General features: G+C 52.9%; 2 protein-coding genes across 5 annotated transcripts in view; both read right to left on the bottom strand.

Moving 5' to 3' along the window:
- Positions 1–1,504: 1,504 nt before the first annotated feature.
- Positions 1,505–10,930, bottom strand: GPR4 (G protein-coupled receptor 4). Of its 2 annotated transcripts, XM_032262620.1 has the most exons (3): positions 10,818–10,921; positions 9,271–9,445; positions 2,357–4,399 (listed from the first exon to the last, which is right to left on the bottom strand). In XM_032262620.1, the coding sequence occupies exon 3, from the start codon at positions 3,578–3,580 to the stop codon at positions 2,492–2,494; it is 1,089 nt and encodes a 362-aa protein (XP_032118511.1). In that variant the 5' UTR covers positions 3,581–4,399; positions 9,271–9,445; positions 10,818–10,921; the 3' UTR covers positions 2,357–2,491. The 2 variants fall into 2 exon arrangements, with proteins under 2 accessions (XP_032118509.1, XP_032118511.1); XM_032262618.1 differs by lacking the exon at positions 9,271–9,445 and having other exon boundaries at positions 1,505–4,399; positions 10,818–10,930.
- Positions 10,931–17,011: 6,081 nt separating this feature from the next.
- EML2 (EMAP like 2) overlaps positions 17,012–26,091 on the bottom strand; it is a 36,362-nt gene continuing 27,282 nt past the window's right edge. For all 3 annotated transcript variants that reach the window (XM_032262612.1, XM_032262613.1, XM_032262614.1), the window contains 7 exons: positions 25,065–25,132; positions 24,110–24,198; positions 23,806–23,903; positions 23,128–23,215; positions 21,958–22,053; positions 20,778–20,908; positions 17,012–17,400 (listed from right to left, as the gene is read on the bottom strand). In XM_032262612.1, coding sequence (XP_032118503.1) covers positions 17,275–17,400; positions 20,778–20,908; positions 21,958–22,053; positions 23,128–23,215; positions 23,806–23,903; positions 24,110–24,198; positions 25,065–25,132 — 696 coding nt within the window. In that variant the 3' untranslated portion in view covers positions 17,012–17,274. The remainder of the gene's footprint in view (positions 17,401–20,777; positions 20,909–21,957; positions 22,054–23,127; positions 23,216–23,805; positions 23,904–24,109; positions 24,199–25,064; positions 25,133–26,091) is intronic.

Raw genomic sequence — 26,091 nt, 5'->3', positions numbered from 1 at the left:
CCCCCCGCCCCAACTGCCAGCACCTCCCTCTTAGACGACCGCAGCCACCTCCTCACGGGGCTCCTGGCTTCTATCCTTGTCTCCCATACTCCTTTTTTATTTTGAGACAGGGCCTTGCTCTGTCACCCAGGCTGGAGTACAGTGGCGCAATCACTGCTCATCGCAGCCTCCACCTCCTGGTTCAAGGGAACCCCACGTCTCAGCCTCCCAAGTAGCTGGGACTGCAGGCACATGCCACCATGCCCAGCTAATTTTTAAGTTTTTTGTAGAAACGGGGTCTCCCTATGTTGCCCACAGTGGTCCCAAAGTCCTGGCCTCAAGTGATCCTCCTGCCTCAGACTCCCAAAGTGCTGGGATTACAGACTGGAGCCACCGTACCCAGCCTATCTCCCACATTCTACTTCCCACTCAACAGCCGGTGGGATACTGTGAATACTTAAGTCAAATCGCTTTCATCCTCTACTGAGAACCCCCTCATAGCTCCCAGTCGTCTCAGATTAAAAGGCAGAGTCCTCATCGGGACTTACATGGCCCCACATGACCTGCTGTCTCCTCTCCTGTCTCATTTTCCCTTTCCTGTTGTCCTCCCCACCCCTGCTCCAGCCACACTGCCACACCTGCTATCCTTCCACATTCAGACACTTGGCTGGGCACGTGGCTCACGCTGTAATCCCAGCACTTTGGGAGGCTGAGGCGGGCATATCACAAGATCAGGAGTTCGAGACCAGCCTGGCCAAAGAGACCAGCCTGGTCAACATGGTGAAACCCCATCTCTACTGAAAATACAAAACAAAGTAGCCAGGCGTGGTGGCGCGTGCCTGTAATCCCAGCTACTTGGGAGGCTGAGACAGGAGAATTACTTGAACCCGGGAGGCAGACGTTGCAGTGAGTCAAGATAGTGCCATTGCACTCCAGCCTGGGCGACAGAGTGAGACACTGACTCAAAAAAATAAATAGAAGAAAAAAAGAAAATTCAGACACTGTCTTATATTATTATTATTTGGAGGCAGAGTTTCACTCCTTTCGCCCAGGCTGGAGTGCAATGGCACAATCTCGGCTCACTGCAACCTCCACCTCCTGGGTTCAAGCGATTCTCCTGCCTCAGCCTCTCAAGTAGCTGGGATTACAGGCGCCCGCCACGTTTGGCTAATTTTTTTTTAGCATTTTGTGTCTTTAGTAGACATGGGGTTTCACCATGTTGGCCAGGCTGGTCTTAAACTCCTGACCCCAGGTGATCCACCCGCCTTAGCCTCCCAAAGTGCTAGAATTACAGGTGTGAGCCACCTTGCCGGCCTGAATTTCATACACTCTCTAACCCCAGCGCCCTTGCACCTGCAGTTCCCTCTGCCTGAAATGCTCTTCCCACAGCAGCCACAGGGCTGAGTGCCACACCTCCTTCAAGTCTGCTGGAAAGCCACCTCAGCAAGCCCTCCTCATTTAGATCAGACTCCAATCATCCTCTATCCACTCAACTGGCTTTGCATAGAACAATATCCCCTCACACTTAGCAATTCCAACCATGACTTTTTTTTATTTACTTGTGTACGGTGAGCCCTGTGAAGGCAAGGCCAGCCTGTCTCAGTCCCTGCTCTATCCCCAGGGCCACCAGCACAACGCCCTACATAAACCTCTGTTGAATGACGGTTAAATACCCTTTCCTCTTGTCCCAAACCTTCCTCCCAAACCTTCCCACATCATTCCACCAGGCCATCTGCCCTGATTGCCCTGGACTCAGATTCTGACATTCTCCCTCTTCATCCTCAGACCTGACTTGGAGATCGCTGTTGATCTAGAAAAACTTAGAATTGCGGTCTTATGTTCCCTCCCCTGTATGACCAGGGGCTTTGCAAACATGCCTCTGTTTCCTGCACTTCTCTTTCCCCCTGAGTCACAGACTTTTATCCACTTGTTGGAAAAAAAACAAATCTAACCTTCTCTATTTGTCTTTATTTTCTGGAGACCAAATATTTGACTTAATTTATCTGGCCGGGCATGATGGCTCACATCTGTACTTTGGGAGGCTGAGGCAGGAGGATCTCTTGAGCCCAGGAGTTTAAGACCAGCCTGGGAAACATAGTGAGACTCCATCTCTACAAGAAGTACAAAAATTAGCCAGCCATGGTGGCATGTACTGGTGGTCCCAGCTACTCGGGAGGCTGATGTGGGAGGATTGCTGGAGCTCAGGAGGTGGAGGCTGCAGTGAGCCACGATTGCACTGCTGCCCTCCAGCCTGGGCGACACAGCGAGACCATGTCGCCAAAATAAATATTTACTCATCTCCTCCTCCAGGAGGCCCTCCCTGACCACCAAACTGATGGGATCTGGGACCATGAAGGTTGACCAGTGATATACCAACCTCACTCTTCCTACGTTCTGGTATTCTTATGAATATTAACATAGCTGGTTTTCATTCAATTTGCATACACCAGACCAGAAGAGAAGGGACTGTGGGATGAGAGTGGAGGACCGGGGCTTCTGTGCCAGGCGGGGTTCACTGTGCTGGCGGCAGCGTCTTCAGCTGCACCTGGTCCCCCTGGGAGGGCGGAGTGGCCGCCCAGCTGCCAGCCATGGCCTTGGCTGTGCTGTTCCTCTTGGAGGTGAGTGGGGTCTCCAGGGTGAGCGACGCATTGGCCATCTCCTGGGGCTTGTCGCTGGCCAGAAAGCGGAGCAGGTTGTGCAGAGCCTTGGCCACGTCGCTGCGGGCGCCCTCGTTGACCAGGCAGTAGAGGATGGGGTCCGCCACACAGTTGAGGCTGGTGAAAGCCAGCGAGCTGTGGTAGGCAGAAAAGACACGCTCCTCAAAGCCACAGTCCCAGGGGCGGCCCAGATAGATGGCGCTGCGGGACAGCAGCAGCACGTGATAGGGCGCGAAGCAGACCAGCACGATGGCGATGAGGCTGAGGGCCAGCCGCTTGATCTTGGCCTTCTCCTGGCGCTCGGTGGACACGCTGCCCCGCACGGCCCGCAGGATGCCCCGGTACGACAGCAGCATGAGCGCCCACGGAAAGAGGAACCCCACGAAGACCCGGTAGAGGTTCATCCAGGCCACCCAGCCCTCCATGGGGAACTTCTCAAAGCAGAAGGTGTGGTTGTAGCGGTCTCGGAAGAGCTCGTCATGGAACAGGGGCGCCGAGTTGGCGCCCAGCTCGGTGGCCCAGACCACGGAGCTCACGGCCACGGCCGTCTTGACGCGGCGCAGGCGGGCGAAGCGCAGTGGGTGCGCCACGGCCAGGTAGCGGTCCACCGAGATGCAGCACAGGAAGGCGATGCTGATGTAGATGTTGGTGTAGAAGATGAAGCCGAAGAGCTTGCAGGACCCGGGGCCGTGGATCCAGTTGTCGTGGTGCAGGAAGTAGTCGACCCACAGCGGCAGCGTGCAGATGTACAGCAGGTCGGCGATGCTGAGGTTCATCAGGTACACGCCCAGCTCGTTGCGCTGCTGCACCTGGCGGTAGGCCGCCCACAGAGCCAGGCAGTTGGTGGGCAGCCCCACGCCGATGACGAAGATGTAGAGGGATGGCGGGAAGAGGTGGTCCACGCGCGAGTCCACGTGGCAGCCCTCCCACGTCTGGTTGCCCATTGTGGGCACTTCGGCTTCTGGGGCACTTCCCCTGGCCCACGGGGGCTGTGGGGCCACGGGGAGCGGGAGGCCATGGGGCCCCCTGAGCCCCTTCCTTGGAGGCTCAGGGGAACATGGCAGGGAAGAGAGGTGAGGTCAGATAGGCTGAGCCGGGAAGGGCAGAGCTTGAGAGGGAAAAGCTGGAGGAGGGATGGCGTTATGACCGGAGGGAACTCAGGACGATGGTGAGATGAATAAAGAGGTTTGTCAAGGAGGTTATGTATAGAGTCAATCAGGGTGTCAATGAGGGAGTATGGGGGTGACACAAAAATTGGTCTTGGGGAGTGTTTATGGAGAAGACGAGAGCATCACTGGGCAACAGCAAGAAAGAGATGTTTGCAGGGCAGTTAGGAAGTACGTTCCTAACTGCCGTAGTATTGAAGGAATAATGGTGGGGGAATGTTCTAGAAGACACAGGAAATACATGGGACAGTGTTGAGACAGGACACACAGGGCAGTCAGGGAGTGTTGGAAAGTCCAGGCAATGCGGGTGGGAGTGCTGGCATTTCTTAGGACCCCAGGTAAGTAAGATAACCAGTATGGAGAAGGTTCTGGAAAAGGAGGTGTCTGGCGCAGGATAAAACAAAGATGTAAGGCTCAGTCTGGAGACTACAGGAAGAAGTCTTAGGAAACAGGAAGGAGGTGAGTAAGGTCTAGATCGGAAGTGAGTTTTTGACAGAAGGAAATTTGAATGGGAGCAGGGGAGGGACTCCAGACTGGTCCCTGTGTGGGGGGGCTGAGGGATTGGATGAAGTCCCTTCAACGCTGACTTTGCAGTGCCTGTGGGGAGAGAGGACAGCAGTGAGGGAGTCATGGACACTCCTACCTTCTCCCCACACCCCTCACCGTAATCGCTGTGGACTGCAGAGAGTGGACACCCCAACAATGTCTGAGCCCCATCCTAAGCAACCACTCTCTGATAACACGGATTTGAGGTGCTAGGCGTATTTTTCCCCAATAGATGTTAGAATAAAGACCCAACTCAGGCCGGGTGCAGTGGCTCACGCCCGTAATCTCAATACTTTGGGAGGCCAAGGTGGAAGGATTGCTTGAACCTAGGAGTTCAAGACCAGCCTGGGCAATCCAGTGAGACCTAGTCTCTACAAAAAATAAAAATAGGCTGGGGGCAGTGGCTCACACCGGTAATCCCAGCACTTTGGGAGGCTAAGGCGGGCAGATCAGGAGGTCAGAAGATCAAGACCATCCTGGCTACCCCGGCGAAACCCCGTCTCTACTAAAGATACAAAAAAATTAGCCAGGCGTGGTGGCATGCACCTGTAGTCCCAGCTACTCGGGAGGCTGAGGCAGGAGACTCGCTTAAACCCGGGAGGCAGAGGTTGCAGTGAGCCAAGATTGAGCCACTGCACTCCAGCCTAGGTGACAGAGCGAGACTCCATCTCAAAACTAAGTCAATAAATAAAAATAAAAATATTAGCCAGGTGTGGTGGTACACAACTGTAGTCCCAGCTACTGGGGAGGCTGATGTGGCAGGATCACTTGAGCCCAGGAGAATCAGGCTGCAGTGAGCTATGACTGCACTACTGCCCTCCAGCTTGGCAACAGTATGAGACCCTGTCCAAAAAAAAAAAAAGGGACCCAACTCAGATTTTAGCACTTTCTTGCAGAAGCCCTGTAAAATTGGCACAGGTATCATATCATGCTTCAGGAAATGCCACACTAGTCTAACTCTATCGTGTCACAGAGAGAAGGGGCCCAGAGAGGTTGAGCCACCTCCCTAAGGATGCACAGCATGGCAGCAATAGGACCAGGGCTGGGGCCAGCCTCCCACTCCTTACCCAGGAATCCCATTCTTGTCAACAAGGATAATAACAATAAACATTAACTGAGCCCTACTACTTAGCAGATCCCATTCCAGGCATTTTGATGTGTATTATTTTCTTTCTTTATTTATTTATTTTGAGATGGAGTCTCGCTCTGTAGCCCAGGCTGGAGTGCAGTGGCACAATCTCAGCTCACTGCAACCTCCACCTCCCGGGTCCCAGTTCAAGCAATTCTCTCACCTCAGTGTCCAGAGTAGCTGGGAATACAGGCATGTGCCACCATGCCCAGCAAATTTTTGTATTTTTTGTAGAGACTGGGTTTCACCATGTTGGCCAGGCTGGTCTCGAACTCCCGGCCTCAAGTGATCCACCCACCTTGGCCTCCCAAAGTGCTAGGATTACAGGCGTGAGCCACTGCTCTTCCTTCAGATGGTCTGAATAGCTCCGTTCCCTCCTTCACTTCCTCAGGGAGTCCCTCCCCATCCAGTCCCCAAATCTCCCCTGGCCCAAGACCCTCTCCTCACATCACCTGTGTCTTGTTTGTGTCTGTCTATCTGTCTAGAATAGGTGTTCCAGGAGGGCAGAGACTTTGTGTGTCTTGTTGACTGCTGTAACCCCAGCACCCAGGACAGGCCCAGCATCCAGTAGATGCTCAATAAATTACCAAGGTCATGGTCAGGGAACACAGGGCCATTTGCCAATGACAGAAATCATTCCAGAAGCTTTGCAGAGGCCAGAGGTATGGAGTAGAAAACATGTATTCTCAGCCAGGCATGGTAGCTCACGCCTGTAATCCTAGCAGTTTGGGAGGCCAAGGCAGGCGGATCACCTAAGGTTGGGAGTTCGAGACGAGCCTGACCAACATGCAGAAACCCCGTCTCTACTAAAAATACAAACATTAGCTGAGCATGGTGGCTCATGCCTGTAATCTCAGCTACTCGGGAGGCTAAGGCAGGAGAATCTCTTGAACCCGGGAGGTGGAGGTTGCCGTAAGCCAAGATTGCACCGTTGTACCCCAACCTGGGCAACTCCATCTCAAAAAAAAAAAAAATGTATTATCTGGCCATGAGGCTGCCCCCTCCCATCCCAGGCTCAAACTAGGGTTTGAGGAGGAGGGGGAAGGAGTTTGTTCCCAGGGGAGGAGGTGGGCAGCGGAGAGCTGGAAAGGGCAGGATCTATCCGCTTCTTAATTGACTTTGAAAGGTCAGGGCTGAGTCCTTCTCAGTGTGTCCTGCCCCCTGTAGGGTCCTCAGCTGCGGAGCTGCCGCCCCCACCCCAGACTCCTGGGCAGAAGCTTGTGGGTCCTGTGGAGCTGGGATGGGCGGGGGGCGTACTCCTGGGCTGGAACAGTGCCGTCCCCTCCCGCCCTTCCACCTGAAACCTCCTACCCCCACCAAGTCACTCAAAATACCTCCCTCCCCCCTCCTCTGCCCTCTCTCTCCCCATCCCTCTGCCCCTAGTCTCTGCCTTCCTCCTGTGACATTGAGAGAATTACTTCTCCAGGAGCCTCAGTTTCCCCTTCTGTAAAAGGGGGCACCACCTTTATACCCATCAGAGCACAGACTGCAACATCCTTGCTGGAATGCGATTATCATCTCCATAATGTGCAGTTTGAAGAGTTATTATTATTCCACGGGGACTAGGGGGCTGAGACAAGAAATGAACCAGTTCTTCATGGCAGGAGGCACCAGCTGAGGGCTGGAAGTCCCCTTTGCCCCACTTTCTGTCGACCCCCAGGGCTCTGCTGACCTAACTCGGGTACACGGGCAGGAGACGTTTCCGGCAGCCAGAGGCGGAAACGCACTTCCCATTGCTAATTTCCTTGAGGGGGAACCGGTCCAGCTCTTGGCCCTCCTTCCTCCCACCCCTCCTCCCCAACCTGATGGCATCTTGGGTATGTGGATATGGGGGGAGGGGTGCCCAGACAGCCCTCTCTTCTCCCCCACGTGAGATCTGCCCACCACGGAAACCCCAAAAGTCAGCACGGAACATCAGACTCAGAATGCTACAGTGCAGCCAACGTATATGTGACAGCTGGGACTGCGAGACTATTTCTGACCCCTTCTTGGTACACATGGGGAAACTGAGGCCCATAGCAGCAAGGCAGTTGTCTAAGTCACTTGACGTCTCAAGTTGGGGCAAACCTCGTGTCACTCTTAACTAAACAGCTTCCCTTCCCTGAGGTTTTCTCTTCACTCTCTGAAGTTCTGTAATTTTTCTCAAGTCTTTCTGAGCCTGTCTGGCCCCTCTGAGAACCTACTGGAAGATACGGACCTTCTCTGCACCAAGAAAGCAAGCGACCTTCCATCACCTGATCTCCTTAACCCCGTTCCCTTCCAAGACCCTCTTTGGTTGGGATCTAAGTTCTGCCCCTTACTTAGGGCTCTGTTGAGGAGGTGAACCCCCAAATCTCCCAGCCCACAAGAAGCTCCCCCTGTCTGTCCCACAGGCCCCCACTTCTTGGGTCCCTGTGGCCCCTTCCAGAGGGTCGGGGGGAAATACACCCAAGAGTGGAGCCATAATGGGGGACAAGAAAGACTAGGCAGACCCAGCCCCCCCTGTTAGCAGCCTCAACTGCTGCATCCTGTCAGCCACCCCAAAACCCAGCAAAGCCGAAAAACTTGGAGGGTTTCGAGGACTAGAGGGAGGAGTACCACAGCCTCCCGCATCCCCCAGCACTCCCAGGCCTCATCCCTGTCCCCGTTGCCGTTGCCACCAAGCTATCTCACCTCCCCCTTTTCCTCCTCTGTGGGCTCCTGCTCCCCCCGAGTTCCCCCGGCAGCCCCAGGGGACCAGCCAGCTCCGGTCTGCTCATTAGGGACGAAATGTGATCACCACTCCTCGCTCCCCACCTGGTGCCCTGGCGGCCAGCGGAAGCCAGGGGGCAGCCGGGCCACCCTAGCTGCCCCACTGCACCTCAGTTTCCCCATTTTGACCGAGAGGGTCTCTGTGCCCCCCACACCCACACTGCCCATCAGGGACACCAGTCCTTAGACTGCCTCTCTGACGTTCTGGGTCCCCACGGTTCTGCGATCTTCAGGTTCTATCCTTAGATCACTCCGCAGTTGAATGTTCTATTATAACATCCTGGAGCGTTACTCTTCTTTCATTCTATTTATTACATCGTGGCTTTGTAAGCACCTACCCTTCTAAGTTTCCAATATTCTAGAAGTCTCACATTCCAAGATTCGAAAGTTCTATTGTTAGAACGCGCTATGATTTTTTTAAGCGTTCTATGACTTTCATAATCTATTATTACACCCTCGGTGATTTTTATCTTTCCCCGGCAAACAGGAATACGTATTTCCCTTTTCTCTTTTACAGAAATGGGAACGTACACTAAATACGGTGAGCCCCACTTCCCTTTCTTCCCCCCGCCTTTTCTTGTCTGCTTTTGAACATTCCAGCAGCTGATTTCTGAGACTGTGCAGAATTCTAAGGAACTGTGGCTTCATGGAGGGAAGAGAAGGGCGTGTTAGTTACCGCCTCCACCTGGCCCCTAAATTCTCACCACCTGCGGGGCACAGGAGGCATCCGGGCCGCCTCTCTACCCTTTCCCTAGCGGGCCTAGCCTCAGCCCTCCCTGCTCACACCAGCTGAGTTATTATTTGTCTAGACACAAACCAAATTATAGGCCCTGTCCCCGAGGGAACGGTGGGCTCCAGGCGGAGGGTCAGGAGACTGAGGCTGGAGTTAATCCCGCTTCCCCTCCACTTCCTACCCTCCACCTCCCTCCCTCTCTTCCCAAAACTCCACCCCTTCCACCCAAACCAACTCTTGCCCCTCTCCCTCCCCACCATGGTTTTAGAAATATTTTCTCTCCTCTGCTTCTAAAACCCTCCCTTTTGGATTCCAGCCATTTTTACTCACCCTGGCGTCTCTCCCTCCTCATTGAGACCTCTTTCCCAAAATTGATCCGACTTAGTGGTAGCAGAAGAAGCCAGCTCTCTGGATTTGGGCTTCAGTTGAAAACTGGAGTCCCAACCCTCCAGCCTGGCACTGACTCACTGTGGAGACATCTGCTTTTGGGCCTCAGTTTCCCCATCTATAAAATGGGAGCGGGGTGGGGGTTGTTGACCTAAATGGCTCCACAAACCCTTTCCAGCCCTCAGCTGCCAGCACTGAAAAGTGCCAAGATTTCAGCACTCCTCTTTTTGGATTGAAGGACTGCAGTATCCCGAGGATCTTTGATTGGAAGGATCTGGAATTCCGAGGCCTCCCCTCTGATCTTTCTTCCATCTGGGCCCTTCCATTCAAAGATGCTCTCGTTCAAGGTTCTTGACCCTATGATTTCCCAGAGTTCGAGGAGCCCCCATGGGTGGCTCATCCTCTTCTGCTGGGATTCCCCCAGAGAAGAAAACCTCCCCATCCTCACCCAAACCCGAAGTCAAGTTCATCTCCAGAGACAGAGCTGGGGGCGGGTGCCTTTTTTTGTGGGTTCAGGAGGAGGAGGGCTGATGGTGGGCTTTGGAGGGGGCATTGGGGGGTGTGGCCCCATCCTCTCAATTTCTGCACCAAATTCCCCAATGCGCATCCAGCCCGAGCACGCACGCACATCCCACAACATGTGTCACAGATATTCCTAGAGCTGTTCCTCAGCCTAGTTTGGGAGGACAGGTTGTCCAGTTTCAGGGGGGAGAGTGAGGCGGAAGCAGGAAAGAGTTAACGGTGACCCAGCCAAATCCTGGAAGAGAGGAAGTAGGGGAGGAAGTGCACCCCCCAGCCAGGAATTCCTGAAATTGGCGGGCGGGGTGGGTGCGACCTCAGGGGCAGTGGGGTGGCTCCCTGAAGTGGGCCATGGGGTCAGAGTCCGCCTGCCCCAAGTCACAAGCCTCCTGCCCCCTAACCCCGACTCCCAAGCAGCTTCCCAGCCCAGAGGAAAGTTCCGGGGTGCCAGAGGATTTGGAAGGAGAAACGACAGAGGTGAAGGTGCCAAAACAGGGTTATAAGAGACGGAGAGACAGAGACAGGGCAATAGAGAGAGACGGAGAGACAGGAAGGGAGCCAGCAAAGAGACACACAGAGACAAGGAGAGACGGACTGAGGCAGAGAGATCCACAGAGGTGCCACAACAGACGCGGGACAGGCAGAGGCAGGGGCAGGGGGAGGTGGCACCCAGAAACAGAGACAGACGGAGACAGAGACGCAGAGATCAAGAGACAGAGACATCCAGAGACACAGAAGGAGAGACAGGTCCAGAGGCAGAGGGACCACAGACACAGAGACCTCAGAGACCTCAGGCGGGACCTGGAGACAGACGCAGAACCGAGCAGAGCAACAGAGGGGGCGGGCACCGAGACGGCGCGGGAGACTGAAGCAGCCCCCGAAGGGGCGGGGAGGAGCGGTCCCGTCACGAGCAGGGCAACCTAGTGAGACCCCGCGGCCCCGCGGGCGGCCGGGGAGGGCCCGGCTCTTACCTGCGCACGGCGGCTGGACGGGGCGGGCGACCGCGCCTCTCTGCTGCGTCCTTGTCCGGGCTCGACGGCGGCGCAGGGACCCAGCGGACGCCCCTTTGGGGCAGAACAGCGGCGACTCCTCCCGGTCCCCGGGCTCAAGCCGCCAGCCGAGGCCCCGCCCCTCCCAGGCCCGCCCCCATTAACCCCACCTCTGCCGCTGCCCCTTAAGCCCTTTCAGGCTTCACCCCCCTCAACGCCTCCAGCCCCGGGGGAAGCTCATCTGCTGCTGGAACACCCCCCAATCCTTCCATGTCCCCCAGCTGGAAGGTCCCCTCTCTCCAACCACACCCCGCAACTTTAACAAGCCCTGAGATACGGGAAGAGGAGGCCCCCCACTACTGACCTTCCCTGGGTTCAGCCATTTCCTCCCTTAGAGACCCCAGGCCTCCGTCATTCATCTTCTGGTCCTTAACCTTCTGCATCTTCCCCACTAAGGGAGAGAATAAAGGGTTCTGTTAGGTCCCCAACTCCGAAGTCAGGGCCACCCCTAGAAGGAGCTCTAGGGTTGCGGTTACAGCCTGCCTCTTGGTCAGACTTTAGGCTAGGGACATCCCCGTGACTGTCTCCTCTTTGAATCAAGGTGGTCACTCATGGTGCCTGCTTGCTTTTTCCTTTCTTCTCTTTCTTCCTTCCCTCCCTCCCTCCCTCCTTCCTTCCTTTTTCCGAGTTTTGCTCTTGTTGCCCAGGCTGGAGTGCAATGGCGAGATCTCACCGCAACCTCTGCCTCCCGGGTTCAAGCGATTCTTCTGCCTCAGCCTCCCGAGTAGCTGGGATTACAGGCATGCGCCACCTCGCCCGACTAATTTTGTATTTTTAGTAGAGACGGAGTTTCTCCATGTTGGTCAGGCTGGTCTCAAACTCCCAACCTCAGGTGATCCGCCCGCCTTGGATCCTGGGCTTACATTCGTGAGCCACCTCGCCCAGCTTCTTGCTTTTTTTTCAGACAGAGTCGCACTCTGTTACCCAGGCTGGAGGGCAGTTACACAATCTCCGCTCACTGCAATTTCCACCTCCCAGGTTCAAGCAATTTTCCTGCCTTGGCCTCCTGAGTAGCTTGGATTACAGGCAGGTGCCACGGCTAATTTTTGTATTTTTAATAGAGACGGGCTTTTGCCATGTTGGCCAGGCTGGTCTGAAACGCCTAAGCTCAAGCTGTCTGCCCACCTCGGCCTCCCAAAGTGTTGGGATTACAGGCGTGAGCCACGGTGCCTGGCCTTTATGTTTCTTTTTTTTGAAACAGGCTTTCACTCTGCTGCCCAGTCTGGAGAGCAGTGGCACGATCATGGTTCACTGCAGCCTCAACCTCCCAGGTTCAAGTAATCCTCCCACCTCAGCCTCCCAAGTTGCTGGGACCACAGGGATGCACCACCACACCTGGCCAGTTTTTAAAATTTTTTTCTACAACAGGGGTCTCACTGTGTTGTTCAGGCTGGTCTCAAACTCCTGGGCTCAAGTGATCCTTCTGCTTTGGCCTCCCAAAGTGCTAGGATTACAGGCGTGAGCCACCACACCTGGCTAATTTTTGTGTTTTTAGCAGAGATAGGTTTTCACCTTGATTAGGCTGGTCTTGAACTCCCGACCTCAAGTGATCTTCCTGCCTAGGCTTCCCAAAGTGCTGGGATTACAGGTGTGAGCCACCTCACCCAGACTTTCTGTTTTTTGAAACAGAGTTTCGCTCTTGTTGCCCAGGCTGGAGTACAATGCCGTGATCTCGCCTCCCAGGTTCAAGTCATCTCTCCTGCCTCAGCCTCTTAAGTAGCTGGGATTACAGGTGCCAACCACCACGCCCAGCTAATTCTTTATATTTTCAGTAGAGACAGAGTTTCGTCATGTTAGCCAGGCTGGTCTCAAACGCCTGACCTCAGGTGATCCACCTGCCTCGGCCTCCCGAAGTGCTGAGATTACAGGCGTGAGCCACCATGCCCGGCCTCCTTTTTTATTTTTAAATTAAAATTAAAATGTTGGCCAGGCATGGTGGTTCATGCCTCTGATCCCAGCACTTTAGGAGGCCAAGGCAGGCAGATCACTTGAGGCCGGGAGTTTGAGATCAATCCCCATAGCAAGACTCTGTCTTTACCAAAAAAAAAAAAATTATTTTAATTAGCCAGCTTGAGTGGCACGTGCCTGTGATCCCAGCTACTTAGCAGACAAAGGTGGAAGGATCACCTGAGCCCAGGAGGCAAAGGTTGCCGTGAGCCAAGATCACACTTCTGCACTACAGCCTGGGAAATGGGGGGGTGGGGGGCAGGGGATAAAAAGAACACTCAGCTCTGTGGCTCATGCCTGTAATCCCAGCATTTTGGGAGGCTGAGGCGGGAGGATCACTGGAGCCCAGGAGTTTGAGACCAGTCTGGGCAACAAGTGCAATCCTCATCGCTACCAAAAAAACAAAAATATCATCATTTAGCCATGATTTAAAATTAAATGTAATTAAAAATTACATTTAATTAACAATTAGTCTTAAAAATTTTTTAATTAAAATGTTTAGATCTTAAGGGAACAATATAAGGAATCCAGAAAATTGGATACACCATGTAATTAAACACCCAAACCAAGACACAGGATATCAACCGGGTGCAGTGGCGCATGCCTGTAATCTCAGCACTTTGGGAGGCTGAGGCGGGCAGATCACTTGAGGTCAGGAGTTGGAGAACAGGCTGGGTGCGGTGGCTCATACCTATAATCCCAACACACTGGAAGGCTGGGGCAGATCACTTGAGATGAGGAGTTCAAGACCCAACTGGCTAACATGGCAAAATCCTGTCTCTACTGAAAATACAGAAACTAGCCAGGTGTGGTGGCAGGTGCCTCTAATCCCAGCTACTCGGGAGGCTGAGGCAGGAGAATCGCTTGAACCTGGGAGGCAGAGGTTGCAGTGAGTCGAGATCATGCAAGTGTGCTCCAGCCTGGGTGACAGTGTAACTCCATCTCAAAACAAACAAAAACAGTAAGAATATTTTCATCATCTCAGAATATTGTTTTGTATTCCTTTTTAGGCAATGCAGACTACTTCACTCCCGGAAGCAAACCTGTTCTTCCTTTCTTTTTTTTTTTTTTTTTTTGATACAGGGTCTCACTCTGTTGCCCAGGCTGGAGTACAGTGGGACGACCATGACTCAGTGCAGCCTCAACCTCCCTGAGCTCAGGTGATTTTCCCACCTCGCCTCCTGAGTAGCTGGACCTACAAGGATGCACCTGTAAAAATCAATAATAAATAAAAATAACTTCTGTATGTTTTTATAGTGATGGGGCATCCCCATGTTGCCCAGGCTGGTCTCAAATACCTGGACTCAAGTGATATACCCCACAAAGTGCTAGGATTACAGGTGTGAGCCACTAAGCCGGGTCCTGTGTTCTTTCATTTTTCACCAGAGTTTAGTTATGTTCTAGACATTCCAGCAGGGCGCGGTGGCTCACACCTGTAATCCCAGCACTTTGAGAGGCTGAGGCGGGCCGATCACGAGGTCAGTTCGATCGAGATCAGCTTGACCAACATGGTGAAACCCCATCTCTACTACAAATACAAAAATTAACCGGGCGTGGTGCTGCGAACCTGTAGTCCCAGCTACTCAGGAGGCTGAGGCAGGAGAATCGGTTGAACCTGGGAGGCGGAGGTTGCAGTGAGCCAAGATCTCGCCATTGCACTCCAGCCTGGGCGACAGAGTGATACTCTGAAAAAAAGAAAAAAAAATTCCTGTAAATGAAGTCATAGTTTAAAATAAACGGAGCAGACACAGTGGCTCACGCCTGTAATCCCAACACTTTGGGAGGTGGAGGCGGGCAGATCACGAGGTCAGGAGATTGAGACCATCCTGGCCAACATGGTGAAACTCTGTCTCTACTAAAAAAAAAATGCAAAAATTAGCCAGGCATGGTGGTGTGAGCCTGTAGTCCCAGCTACTGGGGAGGCTGAGGCAGGAGAATCGCTTGAACCTGGGAGGGGGAGGTTGCAGTGAGCTGAGATTGCGCCACTGCACTCCAGCCTGGACAACAGAGAGAGACTCTGTCTCAAAAAAACAAATACATATATATATATATATTCTGAATGCTCATTGATGGGCTTAGGGTCCCCTTCTCTCTCTGGCTCACTCTAAATTTATGCTGAGACTTGATCAGGATCCTGGAGGGAAGCAAGTGACCACTGCAAGGGTTTAACTGGGAGCGTTTTTATGAGATGGGCAGAGTGGAGGAAGCCACAAGGACGGGGCGGCACCAGGGGATCAGCCGAAGTGGGCACCAAGCCATCACCAGCTTAGGGCAGAAGGGACAGGGAGTTTGTTACCCATCTGCAGGGACAGCTGGAGTTCCCAGAGGAGCTGCGGTTCAGAGGGGAACCACAGCCACTGTGAGTGCGGGATGCAGGGAGGGGCCCAGGAAGTGAATACCCTGACCTCTCTCCACCGGCCCTGCGGATAGAGTTTGCACAGGGCAGTCTCCCAGGGCCCCGGGCTGGGGAAGGAAGGCTGAGAGTGACCCTGTGGGGGCTGGCGGAGGGGGGTCATGTGGAGAATCATCAGCACTTTTCCAGTAGATCTTTGTGGGTGCATTTTTCCATGCAGGTCCTAGTCTGGCCACGAGGGGTCGAGAGAGCACCAGGAGCCCCAGTAACAGGGCCGCTTCAGCAGCGCTGGGTCACTTTCCCAGAGCCTGGGCAATGGGGAAGGGACGAAAGGTGGGAGTGGGCGAGGGGAGGTGGAGAGGAGCCTTTGACCCAAGAGCGGCAGAAAACTGTCTTCCAGACCTAAGGGTGATAGGATAAGTCTAGTGCAAACTCCATCTCCAGGGTCTGTGGAGAGAGGTCAGGGTGCATTCACTTCCTGGGCCCCTTCCTGCTTCCCTTATTCCCACAGTGGCTGTGGCCCCATCCTCTGAACTGTGGCTAATTGTATTTTTAGTAGATACGGGTTTTTATCATGCTGGCCAGGCTGGTCTTGAACTCCTGACCTCAAGTGATCCACTTGCCTTGGCCTCCCAAAGTGCTAGAATTACAACCTTGAACCACCTGGCCCAGGCTTTGACTTTCTTTTTTTTTTTTTTTTTTTTTTTTTTTTTGAGACTGAGTCTTGCTCTTGTTGCCCAGACTGAAGTGCAGTGGCGCAATCTCAGCTTACTGCAACCTCTGCCTCCAGGGTTCAAGCAATTCTCCAGCCTCTGCCCGAGTAGCTGGAATTAAGGTGCCCGCCACCATGCCTGGCTAATTTTTTTCATTTTTAGTAGAGACAGGGTTTCCCCATGTTGGCCAGGCTGGTTTTGAACTCCTAACCTCAGGTGATCCGCCCCTCTCAGCCTCTCAGAGTGCTGGGATTTCAGGTGTGAGCCACCGCACCTGGCCAAAAGTTTTATTTTAATCCAAGTTAGAGCGAGATGGTTTCTATCACTTGCATCCAAGGAAGACCTAAGCAACAAGGGTCCCTCATCACAAGCACTGTAACAGACTGATATGGTTCGGCTGGGTCCCCAACTAAATCTCATCTTGAATTCCCAGGTGTTGTGGGTGGGACCTGGTGGGAGGTCATTGAATCATGGGGGCAGGTCTTTCCTGTGCTGTTCTTGTGATAGTGAGTAAGTCTCACAGAATCTAATGGTTTTAAAAAGAAAAGTTTCCCACAGGGCATAGTGGCTCATGCCTGTAATCCCAGCACTTTGGAGGCCGAGGCAGGCAGATCACCTGAGTCGGGAGTTCAAGACCAGCCCGACCAACATGGAGAAACCCCGTCTCTACTAAAATTACAAAATTAGCTGGGCATGGTGGTGCATGCCTGTAATCCCAGCTACTCAGGAGACTGAGGCAGGGGAATCACTTGAACCCAGGAGGTGGAGGTTGTGGTGAGCCGAGATGGTGCGATTGCACTCCGCCCTGGGCAACAAGAGGAAAACTCCATCACAAAAAAGAAAAGAAAAAGGGGGAGTTTCCCTGCACCAGCTCTCTTGTCGGCTGCCATGCAAGATGTGCCTCTCGTCTTCCACCATACTGGTGAGGCCTCTCCAGCCACGTGGAACTGTAAGTCCAATAGACCTCTTCTTTTCGTCAATTGCCCAGTCTTGGGTATGTCTTTATCAGTAGCATGAAAATGGACTAACACACTAATACACGCACACATCCATACACATACACGACTGTCTAGGCACACACCACACAAATACACAGACACACCTTAGTGCATGTGTCTTTATTTATGGATGATATAAAAGAAAAAACTTAAAAAAACACCCCAAACCAAACACTGGTGGATCCCCTAATCGACGTGACCCCTCTTCCCACCCGGATAAATAGAGATTTCTGTCTGTCAGTCTACCCTCCCGCCCCCATAACCCGCTCTGCTATAGACATACTCTGGGTATATATTACTCTACTCGGCAATAGACATCTCCCGAAAATAGAATTCCTGCCCTGACACCTGACTCTGCCCTGGCCGCGTCAGACCACCCGCCACTGTAGCACACTGGTGTCCTTGCCCCCCGTGGTCAGGGCCATGCTGTCATCCCACAAGAAGGCTACATTCGTCACGTGGCTGCTGTGTCCACCGTATTTGTGGCTGAGGGCCTGTTATAAAGAAAGAATAAGTGAAGAAAGGTCAGTGGGGGCAATGCCACCCCATGGTCCTCTTGTCTTGACCTGGTTCTTCCCTGCTCGTCCTCTTTTATTTATTTATTTTTTTTGTCACTTAGGTGAGAGTGAAGTCAGGCATGAGCACAGCTTCAATGCAGCCTCGACCTCCTGGACTCAAGGGATCCTCCCACCTCAGTCTCCCAAGTAGCTGGGAATCACAGACATGCACCACCACATCTGGCTAATCTTTTTATAGCAGTGGGGTCTCCCTATGTTGCCAGGGCTAATAAGCCTTTTGTTTGAGAATCAACAGAACAGCTGGCGTGGTGGCTTACGTCTGTAATCCCAGCACTTTGGGAGGCTTGAGGTCAGGAGTTTGAGACTAGCCTGGCCAACATGGTAGAACCCCATCTCTACTAAAAATACAAATTTAGGTAGGGCGTGGTGGTTCACACTTGTCGTCCCAGCCCTTTGGGAGGCCAAGGCAGGCAGATCACCTGAGGTCAGGAGTTCAAGACCAGAATGGCCAACATGGTGAAATCCTGTCTCTACTAAAAATACAAAAACAATTATCCGGGCGTGGTGGCCCGTGCCTGTAGTCCCAGCTACTAGGGAGGCTGAGGCATGAGTATCACTTGAACCCAGGCAGTGGAGGTTGCAGTGAGCCAAGATCACGCTACTGCACTACAGCCTGGGCAACAGAGGAAGACTGTAAACACAAAAAGCAAACACAAAACCCAGCAGGGTACCTGAATTGGTTTATTCAACAAGTTAATGGCGTAAATAGAAAAAGCACCGTGCACACGGGGAAGGCTGGTCTACATGATGAGATATGAGATATAAGCCTATCTGCAGAAGGCCAGTCTGGGGAACATCAAGGAAATGTTAGTATGTACTGGTTATTAGATCATATTTAGGAATTGATGTCTTGTTTTTGCCTTCCTAGGGATGAGGCATGTAAGAAATTAATGCTAATGAGTAGGAGTGGTCAGGGGCTTGTGGATATATAGAAATTATCCTTATTATTTTATTATTATTATATTTTTGAGATGGAGTCTTGCTCTGTGCAGGACTCCAGGCTGGAGTGCAGTGATGTGATCTCGGCTCGCTGCAACTCTGCCTCCTGGGTTCAGGCAATTTGCTGCCTCAGGCTCCTGAGTAGTTGGGATTACAGGCGCCTGCCACCACGCCTGGCTAATTTTTGTATTTTTAGTTGAGATGGGGTTTCACCATCTTGACCAGGATGGTCTTGAACTCTTGACCTCATGATCCACCCACCTCGGCCTCCCAAAGTACTGGGATTACAGGCATGAGCCACTGCGCCTGATCTTTTTTTTTCTTTTGAGACAGAGTTTTGCTCTGTGTCCCAGGCTGGAGTGCAGTGGCATGATATCGGCAACCTCCGCCTCCTGGGTTCAAGCGATTCTCCTGCCTCAGCCTCCTGAGAAGCTGGGATTACAGGCACCTGCCACCATGCCCAGGTAATTTTTGTATTTTTAGTAGAGATGGGGTCAGGCTGGTCTCAAGATGATCCTTCTTGGCCTCAGATGATCCATGGCCTCATCCTCCCAAAGTGCTGCAATTACAGGCATAAGCCACTGCATGTAGCCACATATGTGGTTTCTTAAAACTACACACTAGGACAGGTGCCGTGGCTCTCACCTGTAATCCCATAATTTTGAGAGGCTGAGGCGGACAGATCACCTGCGGTCAGGAGTTCAAGACCAGCCTGGCCAACAAGGTGAAATGCTGTCTCTACTAAAAATAAAAAATTAGCTGGGTGTGGTGGCACGTGCCTGTAATCCCAGCTACTAGGGAGGCTGAGGCAGGAGAATCACTTGAACCCAGGAGGTGGAGATTGCAGTGAGCCGAGATCACACCACTGCACTCCAGCCTGGGCAACAGTGAGACTCTGTCTCAAAAACAAATAAATAGGTCGGGCACAGTGGCTCAACCTGTAATCCCAGCACTTTGGGAGGCAGAGGCAGGCGGATCACCTGAGGTTGGGAGTTCGAGACCAGCCTGACCAACACGGAGAAACCCTGTCTCTACTAAAAATACAAAATTTGCTGGGCGTAGTGGCGCATGCCTATAATCTCAGCTACTAGGGAGGCTGAGGCAGGAGAATCACTTGAACCTGGGAGGCGGAGGTTGCAATGAGCTGACATTATGCCATTGCACTCCATCCTGGGCAACAAAAGCAAAACTTTGTCTCAATAAATCAATAAATAGTAAAAGAGAAAGGAGAAAGAAGAAATGAAAAAAAAAAGCCAAACCTGGTAATAGCTGAAGATGGGTAATAAGTACAGGAGGGGTCACTGTACTAGTCTTTCTGCTTTATGTATGAAAATTTCCTAGGAAAATGTTGAAACAATCCCTCTTCTGTTGGAACCAGAGAAAGGTGAAATTAACATCTAGTTTTTTTTTGTTTTTCTCTTTGTTTTGAGACAAAGTCTTGCTCTGTCACCCAGGCTAGAGTACAGTGGTGCAATCATGGCTCACTGCAGCCTCAAGCCCCTCGGCTCAAGAAATGCTTCTGCCTCAGACTCCCTTGTAGCTGGGACTACAGGCGTGCACCACCATGCTCGGCTAATTTTGTGTATTGTTTGTAGAGACTGGGTCTCATTTTGTTGCCCAGGCTGGTCTTGAACTCCTGGCCTCAAGTGATCCTCTGGCTTCAGTCTTGCAAGCTGTTGCAATTACGTGTGAGCCACTGTGCCTGGCCTTAGCCTCCCTTAAAAACTTGTAAGATATGGTTGTATCTCCTGTGCCCAGGTACACAGTAGGTGCTCAATAAATATTTACTGAGGCATTAACAAGGATAAAATAACCAAAGAGCTCAGAATTGCAGTTGCTCAGAACTTCAGAGAGCCATGTTTCCAGCATGACACACTGAAATTCATCCACCTTTGGGTTAAGAAAGGCCCTTGGGCCAGGCGCGGTGGCTCACACCTGTAATCCCAGCACTTTGGGAGGGCGAGGCGGGTGGATCACGAGGTCAAGAGATTGAGACCATCCTGGTCAACATGGTGAAAACCCATCTCTACTAAAAATACAAAAATTAGCTGGGCGTGGTAGTGCGTGCCTGTAGTCCCACCTACTCGGGAGGCTGAGGCAGGAGAATTGCTTGAACCCAGGAGGCCGAGGTTGCAGTGAGCAGAGATCGTGCCATTGCACTCCAGCCTGGGTAACAAGAGTGAAACTCTGTCTAAAAAAAAAAGAAAGGCCCTTGGGATCAAGACCACTGTCCTCCTTGTACAGATGGGGAAACTGAGGCTCAGAGAAGGGGTGGGGTTCGACTAGAGCTGCCTGAATCTTGTCCCCACCCCTGCTTGCTGCCCCTGTCCCCCCCATCTCCCTAAGGGACTCACTCGAGGCTGACAACAGGGGTAGCTAAACAGGTGAACTTTGCCAAAGTCGTCAGCTGAAGCCAGCAACTTCCCATCGTGGGAGTGGGCCACCGCGTTGATATCCGTGCCATCCGCCCCTTCACACCAGATCCCTGTGGGCATGATGGAGGGAAGTGGTTAGATGTCAGCCATCCTCATTTGTTCTGACCTAGCCCGTATCAATATGACCATACGAGTCAGAATGACCTTTTTTTTTTTTTTTTTTTTTTTTTTTTTTGAGACTGAGTCTCACTCTGTCACCCAGGCTGGAGTGCAGCGGTGCCATCCTGGCTCACTTGCAACCTCCAACTCCCGGGGTTCAAGTGATTCTCCTGCCTCAGCTTCCCAAGTAGCTGGGATTACAGGCATGCGCCACCACACCCAGCTAGCAGAATGACCTTCTTAAAATGTGAATCCGAGCCTGACCCTGCTCAACTCAGAACCCTTCCATGGCTCCCTGGTCACCTCGGAAGAAAGCACACGACTCTAAGCCTCAGCGGGCCCCATCCACTGCTCCAGCCTCATCCCTCGTCAGTGCTCCTGTTAACCTCTGTAATGATTTGGCCACCCCGCCTCCCTGCATTTCTCTGAATGCCAAGTTCTGTGTCATGCCTGGGCTTTTGGATGTGCTATTCCCTTTCCCTAGAGACAGCTTTCCTTCTTCACTGCCCTGGACAGTAACTCCTTATCCTCCAGGTCCTAGCTCAGATGTCTCTTCCTCCAGGAAGCCTTCCCTGATTCCCTTCCAGACTAGGCCCCACCTGGGTTTCTCTGTCCCAGCCCTGCTCACTCTGGGTCATCACTGTCCGTGGACAAGTCTACCTCCTCCACTAGACTATGAGCCCAGGAGAGTAGGGCTCCCAGTCATGGTCACTGCCAAGCCCATGGCGGCCACAGAACTGCTTAAGGAGTATGTATTCACTGCATTCATGCCTGAATGAATGGGCAGCTAGGGCACCAGCAGTGTGGGAATCTCCTGGTCAGTTACCACACCTATTTGGTTTCATTTTATTATAGCTCTAAACAGTCATCTCACGCTACCCTTTCCTCTTATACAAATGCAGCACACATGCAGTAAAGGAGCGAGCGTCCCACACTGGAGGTAAGCAGTAAGACTCTGGAAACCACCAGTGAGGATGTCTCTCCTCATTCCAGAACTCACCAAACACCCCAAACCCCAGGACACAAGTAGCTGTGGCCCATTCCATGTTCCTCACAGCATCCGCACTGGTGATCTGCTTACAGGTAGCCGGGTCCCCTGGGGCAGAAAATGGAAGGAGACATTCAGAGTTGGAAGAACTTCGGAGTAAACCCATCCCTTTCTTAGACATCGGGCGCTGAGGTCCAAGACAAAGACGGCTAAGGTCCCAGGGCTCATTCCACCTCTCAGAACTGGCTGAGATGGCTACATGCTGGGTTCTCACAGCCCACAGCATAAGCGAAGCATCTGCTTTGAAACCTGCATCTGGCTGGCTGTGGATGGCTCACGCCTGTAATAACAGCAGGTGGTGTGAGCCACCGAGCCCAGGTGGATCACTTGAGGTCAGGGGTTCGAGACCAGCCTGGCCAAGATGGTGAAACACCATCTCTACTAAATACATAAAAATCAGGCCGGGCATGGTGGCTCATGCTTGTAATCCCAGCAGTTTGGGAGGCCGAGGCGGGCGGATCACCTGAGACCAGGAGTTTGAGACCAGCCTGGCCAGCATGGCGAAACCCCATGTCTACTAAAAATACAAAAAAAAAATTAGCTGGGCATGGTGGTGGACACCTGTAATCCCAGCTACTTGGGAGGCTGAGGCAGGAGAATCGCTTGAACCCAGGAGGCGGAGGTTGCGGTGAGCCGAGATCATGCCATTGCACTCCAGCCTGGGTAACAAGAGGGAAACTGCATCTCACTAAATAAATAAATAAATAAAATTAGCTGGGCATGGTGGCATGCTCCTGTAATCCCAGCTACTGGGGGGTGGGGGGACTGAGGCAGGAGAATCATTTGAACCTAGAAGGTGGAGGTTGCAGTGAGTCGAAACTGTGCCATTGCAGTCCAGCCTGGGTGGCAGAGTGAGAGTCCGTCTCAAAAAATAAAAATTAAAAAAATAAACGTGCATCCTACCCATCTGGCCAGAAAGGGGAGGAATTGGCTAGAAGTGGGGTACACCAGGGAGAAAATCAGAACTCAGGGGTCTCTGAATTCCAAATCAGAAATAGCCTTGAACACCAACGGAGAGAGACTTGAAGCCCCTGCCTCCCCTCCCAGAACTCAGGGAAGTCTGCAAATCACACGTGCAAATGAGACAGAGGAAGAAACGTCTCTGGGTCCCGGAGAACTCACAGTACAGAATCTCATAGTCCCCGGAGTTGGTGACAAAGCAGCTGCTGTCCTGGGCCCAATCCAGGTGGGTGATAAAACTGGAATGGCCCTGCCGGGGAGGGAAGGGATGGTGTTAGAGCTGGAGAGGACGGAGCCAAGGAGAGGGGGACATGATTAAATCAGGAGAGTGGAAGGTCAAATACAGAGGTAGGGTGAGAACACAAGGGGACTAAAGGAAAGATACACAGGCCTCTGGCGTGTGGGGCGGGGCCAGACTACTGTGGGCGGGGCCAGACTGTGATGGTCAGGGCTAGACAAAAAGCACTTAGAACACAATGGAGTTTAGAACAAGTGGGCAGAGCTAGACACGGAAGAACTGGCTTTGAATGTGAGGGGCGGGTCTACACAGAGGGGCGGTCTCGGAACGTGAGGGGCGGGGCTACACAGATGGTGAGCTTAGCACGTGGGGGCGGGGCTACACAAAGGGGCGGTCTCGGAACGTGAGAGGCGGGGCTACACGAAGGGGCGGGCTTAGAAGACAAGAGGTGGTGAATGTGTGGGCGGGGCCAAGACTCCTTGCTCTGATCAGGGCACAATCAGTTGAGTGTTGAAGCTGCGCTCCCTTGAGGTAGAAAATTGGTTAATTCTGCACCCCCTGGGCGGGGTGGCGGCGCGGGCTGGGGGCCACTGCCCACTCACCGAGCACTTGCCCAGGCGGCTGACCTTGCGGCCGCCCTGGTCCACCGTGTACACGTACACCAAGTTGTCGTGGGAGCCCACGGCCAGGTACGCCCCGTCTGGGGGAGGGGGAGGGGGGCTATGAGGAGGCACCCAGGCTCCGCCCCCTCCTCGCCCAGACTCAGCCCCCTCAACAATCCCCAGCTCCATCCCCACTGCATCCCTCCGAGGCCTAGCAGTGCAGGCTCCACCCCTCCCCCTGCCAAGAACTCTGAGCCTCCGTCCCCTGGCCCTGCCACTCTGGTGTCTCAGGCCTGCTGCTTACCTGGGGAGAAGCTGACCACTGAGATCTGTTCATTGCCGTCTGTGTGGATAGCCACCAGGTCATGGGTCTCTGTGTCCAGCAGCAGCCATCTTGAAGGAGAGGGTGTGGTGGGGGAGGAGGGGTGAGCTGATCTGACAGAGAGCGGCCGCAATCTGTGGGGCCTGAGGGAGGGATCAGAGGGACCCCAGAAGGGATCCCGGCTGGACTCGGTGGCTGAGGCCTATAATCAATGCCAGCACTTTGGGAGGCCAAGGCGGGTGAATCGCTTTAGGTCAGGAGTTCAAAACCAGCCTGGCCAACATGGCGAAACCCCGTCTCTCCTAAAAATACAAAAATTAGCTGGGCGTGGTGGCGCGTGCCTGTAATCCCAGCTACTGGGGAGGCTGATGCCCAAGAATTACTTGTACCCGGGAGGCAGAGGTTGCAGTGAGCGGAAATCACACCACTGCACTCCAGCCTGGGCGACAGAGTAAGACTCTGTCTCAAAAAAATGAAATAAAACAAGACCAGGTGCGGTGACTCACGCCTGTAATCTCAGCACTTTGGGGAAGGCTGGCCAACATGGTGAAACCCCGTCACTACTTTTTTTTCTTTGCTTTTTAAAGACGGGGTTTCACCATGTTGGTCGGGCTGGTCTTGAACTCCCAACCTCAGGTGATCCGCCCACCTTGGCTTCCAAAGAGCTTGGATTACAGGCATGAGCCACCACGCCCGGCCGAGTCACTACTAAAAATCAAAAAAATTAGCCGGGCACAGTGGTAGGCGCCTGTAATCTCAGCTACTTGGGAGGCTGAGGCAAGAAAATCGCCGGGAAGCAGTGGCTACAGTGAGCCAGAGGAATGTTGAGGGATCTTGGCTCAGTAAATTGTGGGATTTGCGAAAGCAAGAACAAGGGAAAAGGGCCAGTTCCCCAGGGAGCAGAGAAGCCCTCCCCAAATGCCCTCCTCAGCTTTACCTGCCAGTTACTGTGCCCACGGCCAGGACAGAGCCGCTGGGATGGAAGCCGGCTGAGCGGGCAGGGTCCTGAGAAAGGAAGAAAAGAGGCGGGGCTCAGAGCTGAGGTCCCATGTCCATCTGGCCACTCTCCGTCCTCAGGGCCAACTCTAATCCTGACATGAGGGTTCTCCCCTCCCTCTGCTGCCCTTTGGAACCCCACCACCCCAGACACCCTGGCAGCCATTCCCCTTTACATTCCTGTAACATGTTAGCCTGAACGGAAAACATTCCTCCTGTCACTGCTGTCCTGGGATCCTTCCTTACTCCTAAATTCCCACAGCTTTATTCATCTAAGACGACTTTTTAAGGTAATTTGCTAGATGGGGGAATGCTGGGACAAAGGGCATCCAGAATTTTAAGACTCTTTTTATTTATTTATTTTTTGAGATGGAGTTTCACTCTGTCGCCCAGGCTGGAGTGCAATGACACGGTCTCAGCTCACTGCAACCTCCGCCTCCCGAGTTCAAGTGCTTCTCCTGGCTCAGACTACAGGTGACTGCCACCATGCCCAGCTAATTTTTGTATTTTTAGTAGAGACGGGGTTTCACCAGGTTGACCAGGCTGGTTTCCAACTCCTGACCTCAGGTGATCTGCCCACCTCAGCCTTTGAAAGTGGTGGGATTGCAGGTGTGAGCCGCTGCGCCCAGCCTCTGATTTTTCTTTTTTTGAGACAGAGTCTGACTCTGTTGCCCAGGCTGGAGTGTAGTGGTGCAATCTCAGCTCACTGCAACTTCCACCTCCTGGGCTCAGATGATACTCCCACTTCAGCCTCCGGAGAAGCTGGGACTGTAGGCACATGCCACCATGCCCACCTTCCCCCCCCCCATTTTTTGTAGAGATGGGGTTTGACCATGTGGCCCCGGCTGGTCTCAAACTCCTGGACTCACAGAATCCACCTGCCTCTCAAAGTGCTGGGATTACAGGTATGAGCCACCACACCCAGCTGCAATTTTTATTATTTGCAATTTTTATTGTTTACAATTTTT

The sequence above is a fragment of the Sapajus apella genome, unplaced genomic scaffold (assembly GCF_009761245.1).
Source record: "Sapajus apella isolate SASKATOON/1434 unplaced genomic scaffold, GSC_monkey_1.0 scaffold130, whole genome shotgun sequence".
In the NCBI taxonomy this organism is placed as follows: domain Eukaryota; kingdom Metazoa; phylum Chordata; class Mammalia; order Primates; family Cebidae; genus Sapajus; species Sapajus apella.
The sequence above is the reverse complement of the archived record's forward strand: the minus strand, read 5'-3'. Positions and strand labels throughout refer to the sequence as shown.

What these genes read in the sequence shown, in the direction of transcription:
- GPR4 (XM_032262618.1), bottom strand. Translation starts at nt 3,580, where the DNA reads ATGGGCAACCAGACGTGGGAGGGCTGCCACGTGGACTCGCGCGTGGAC.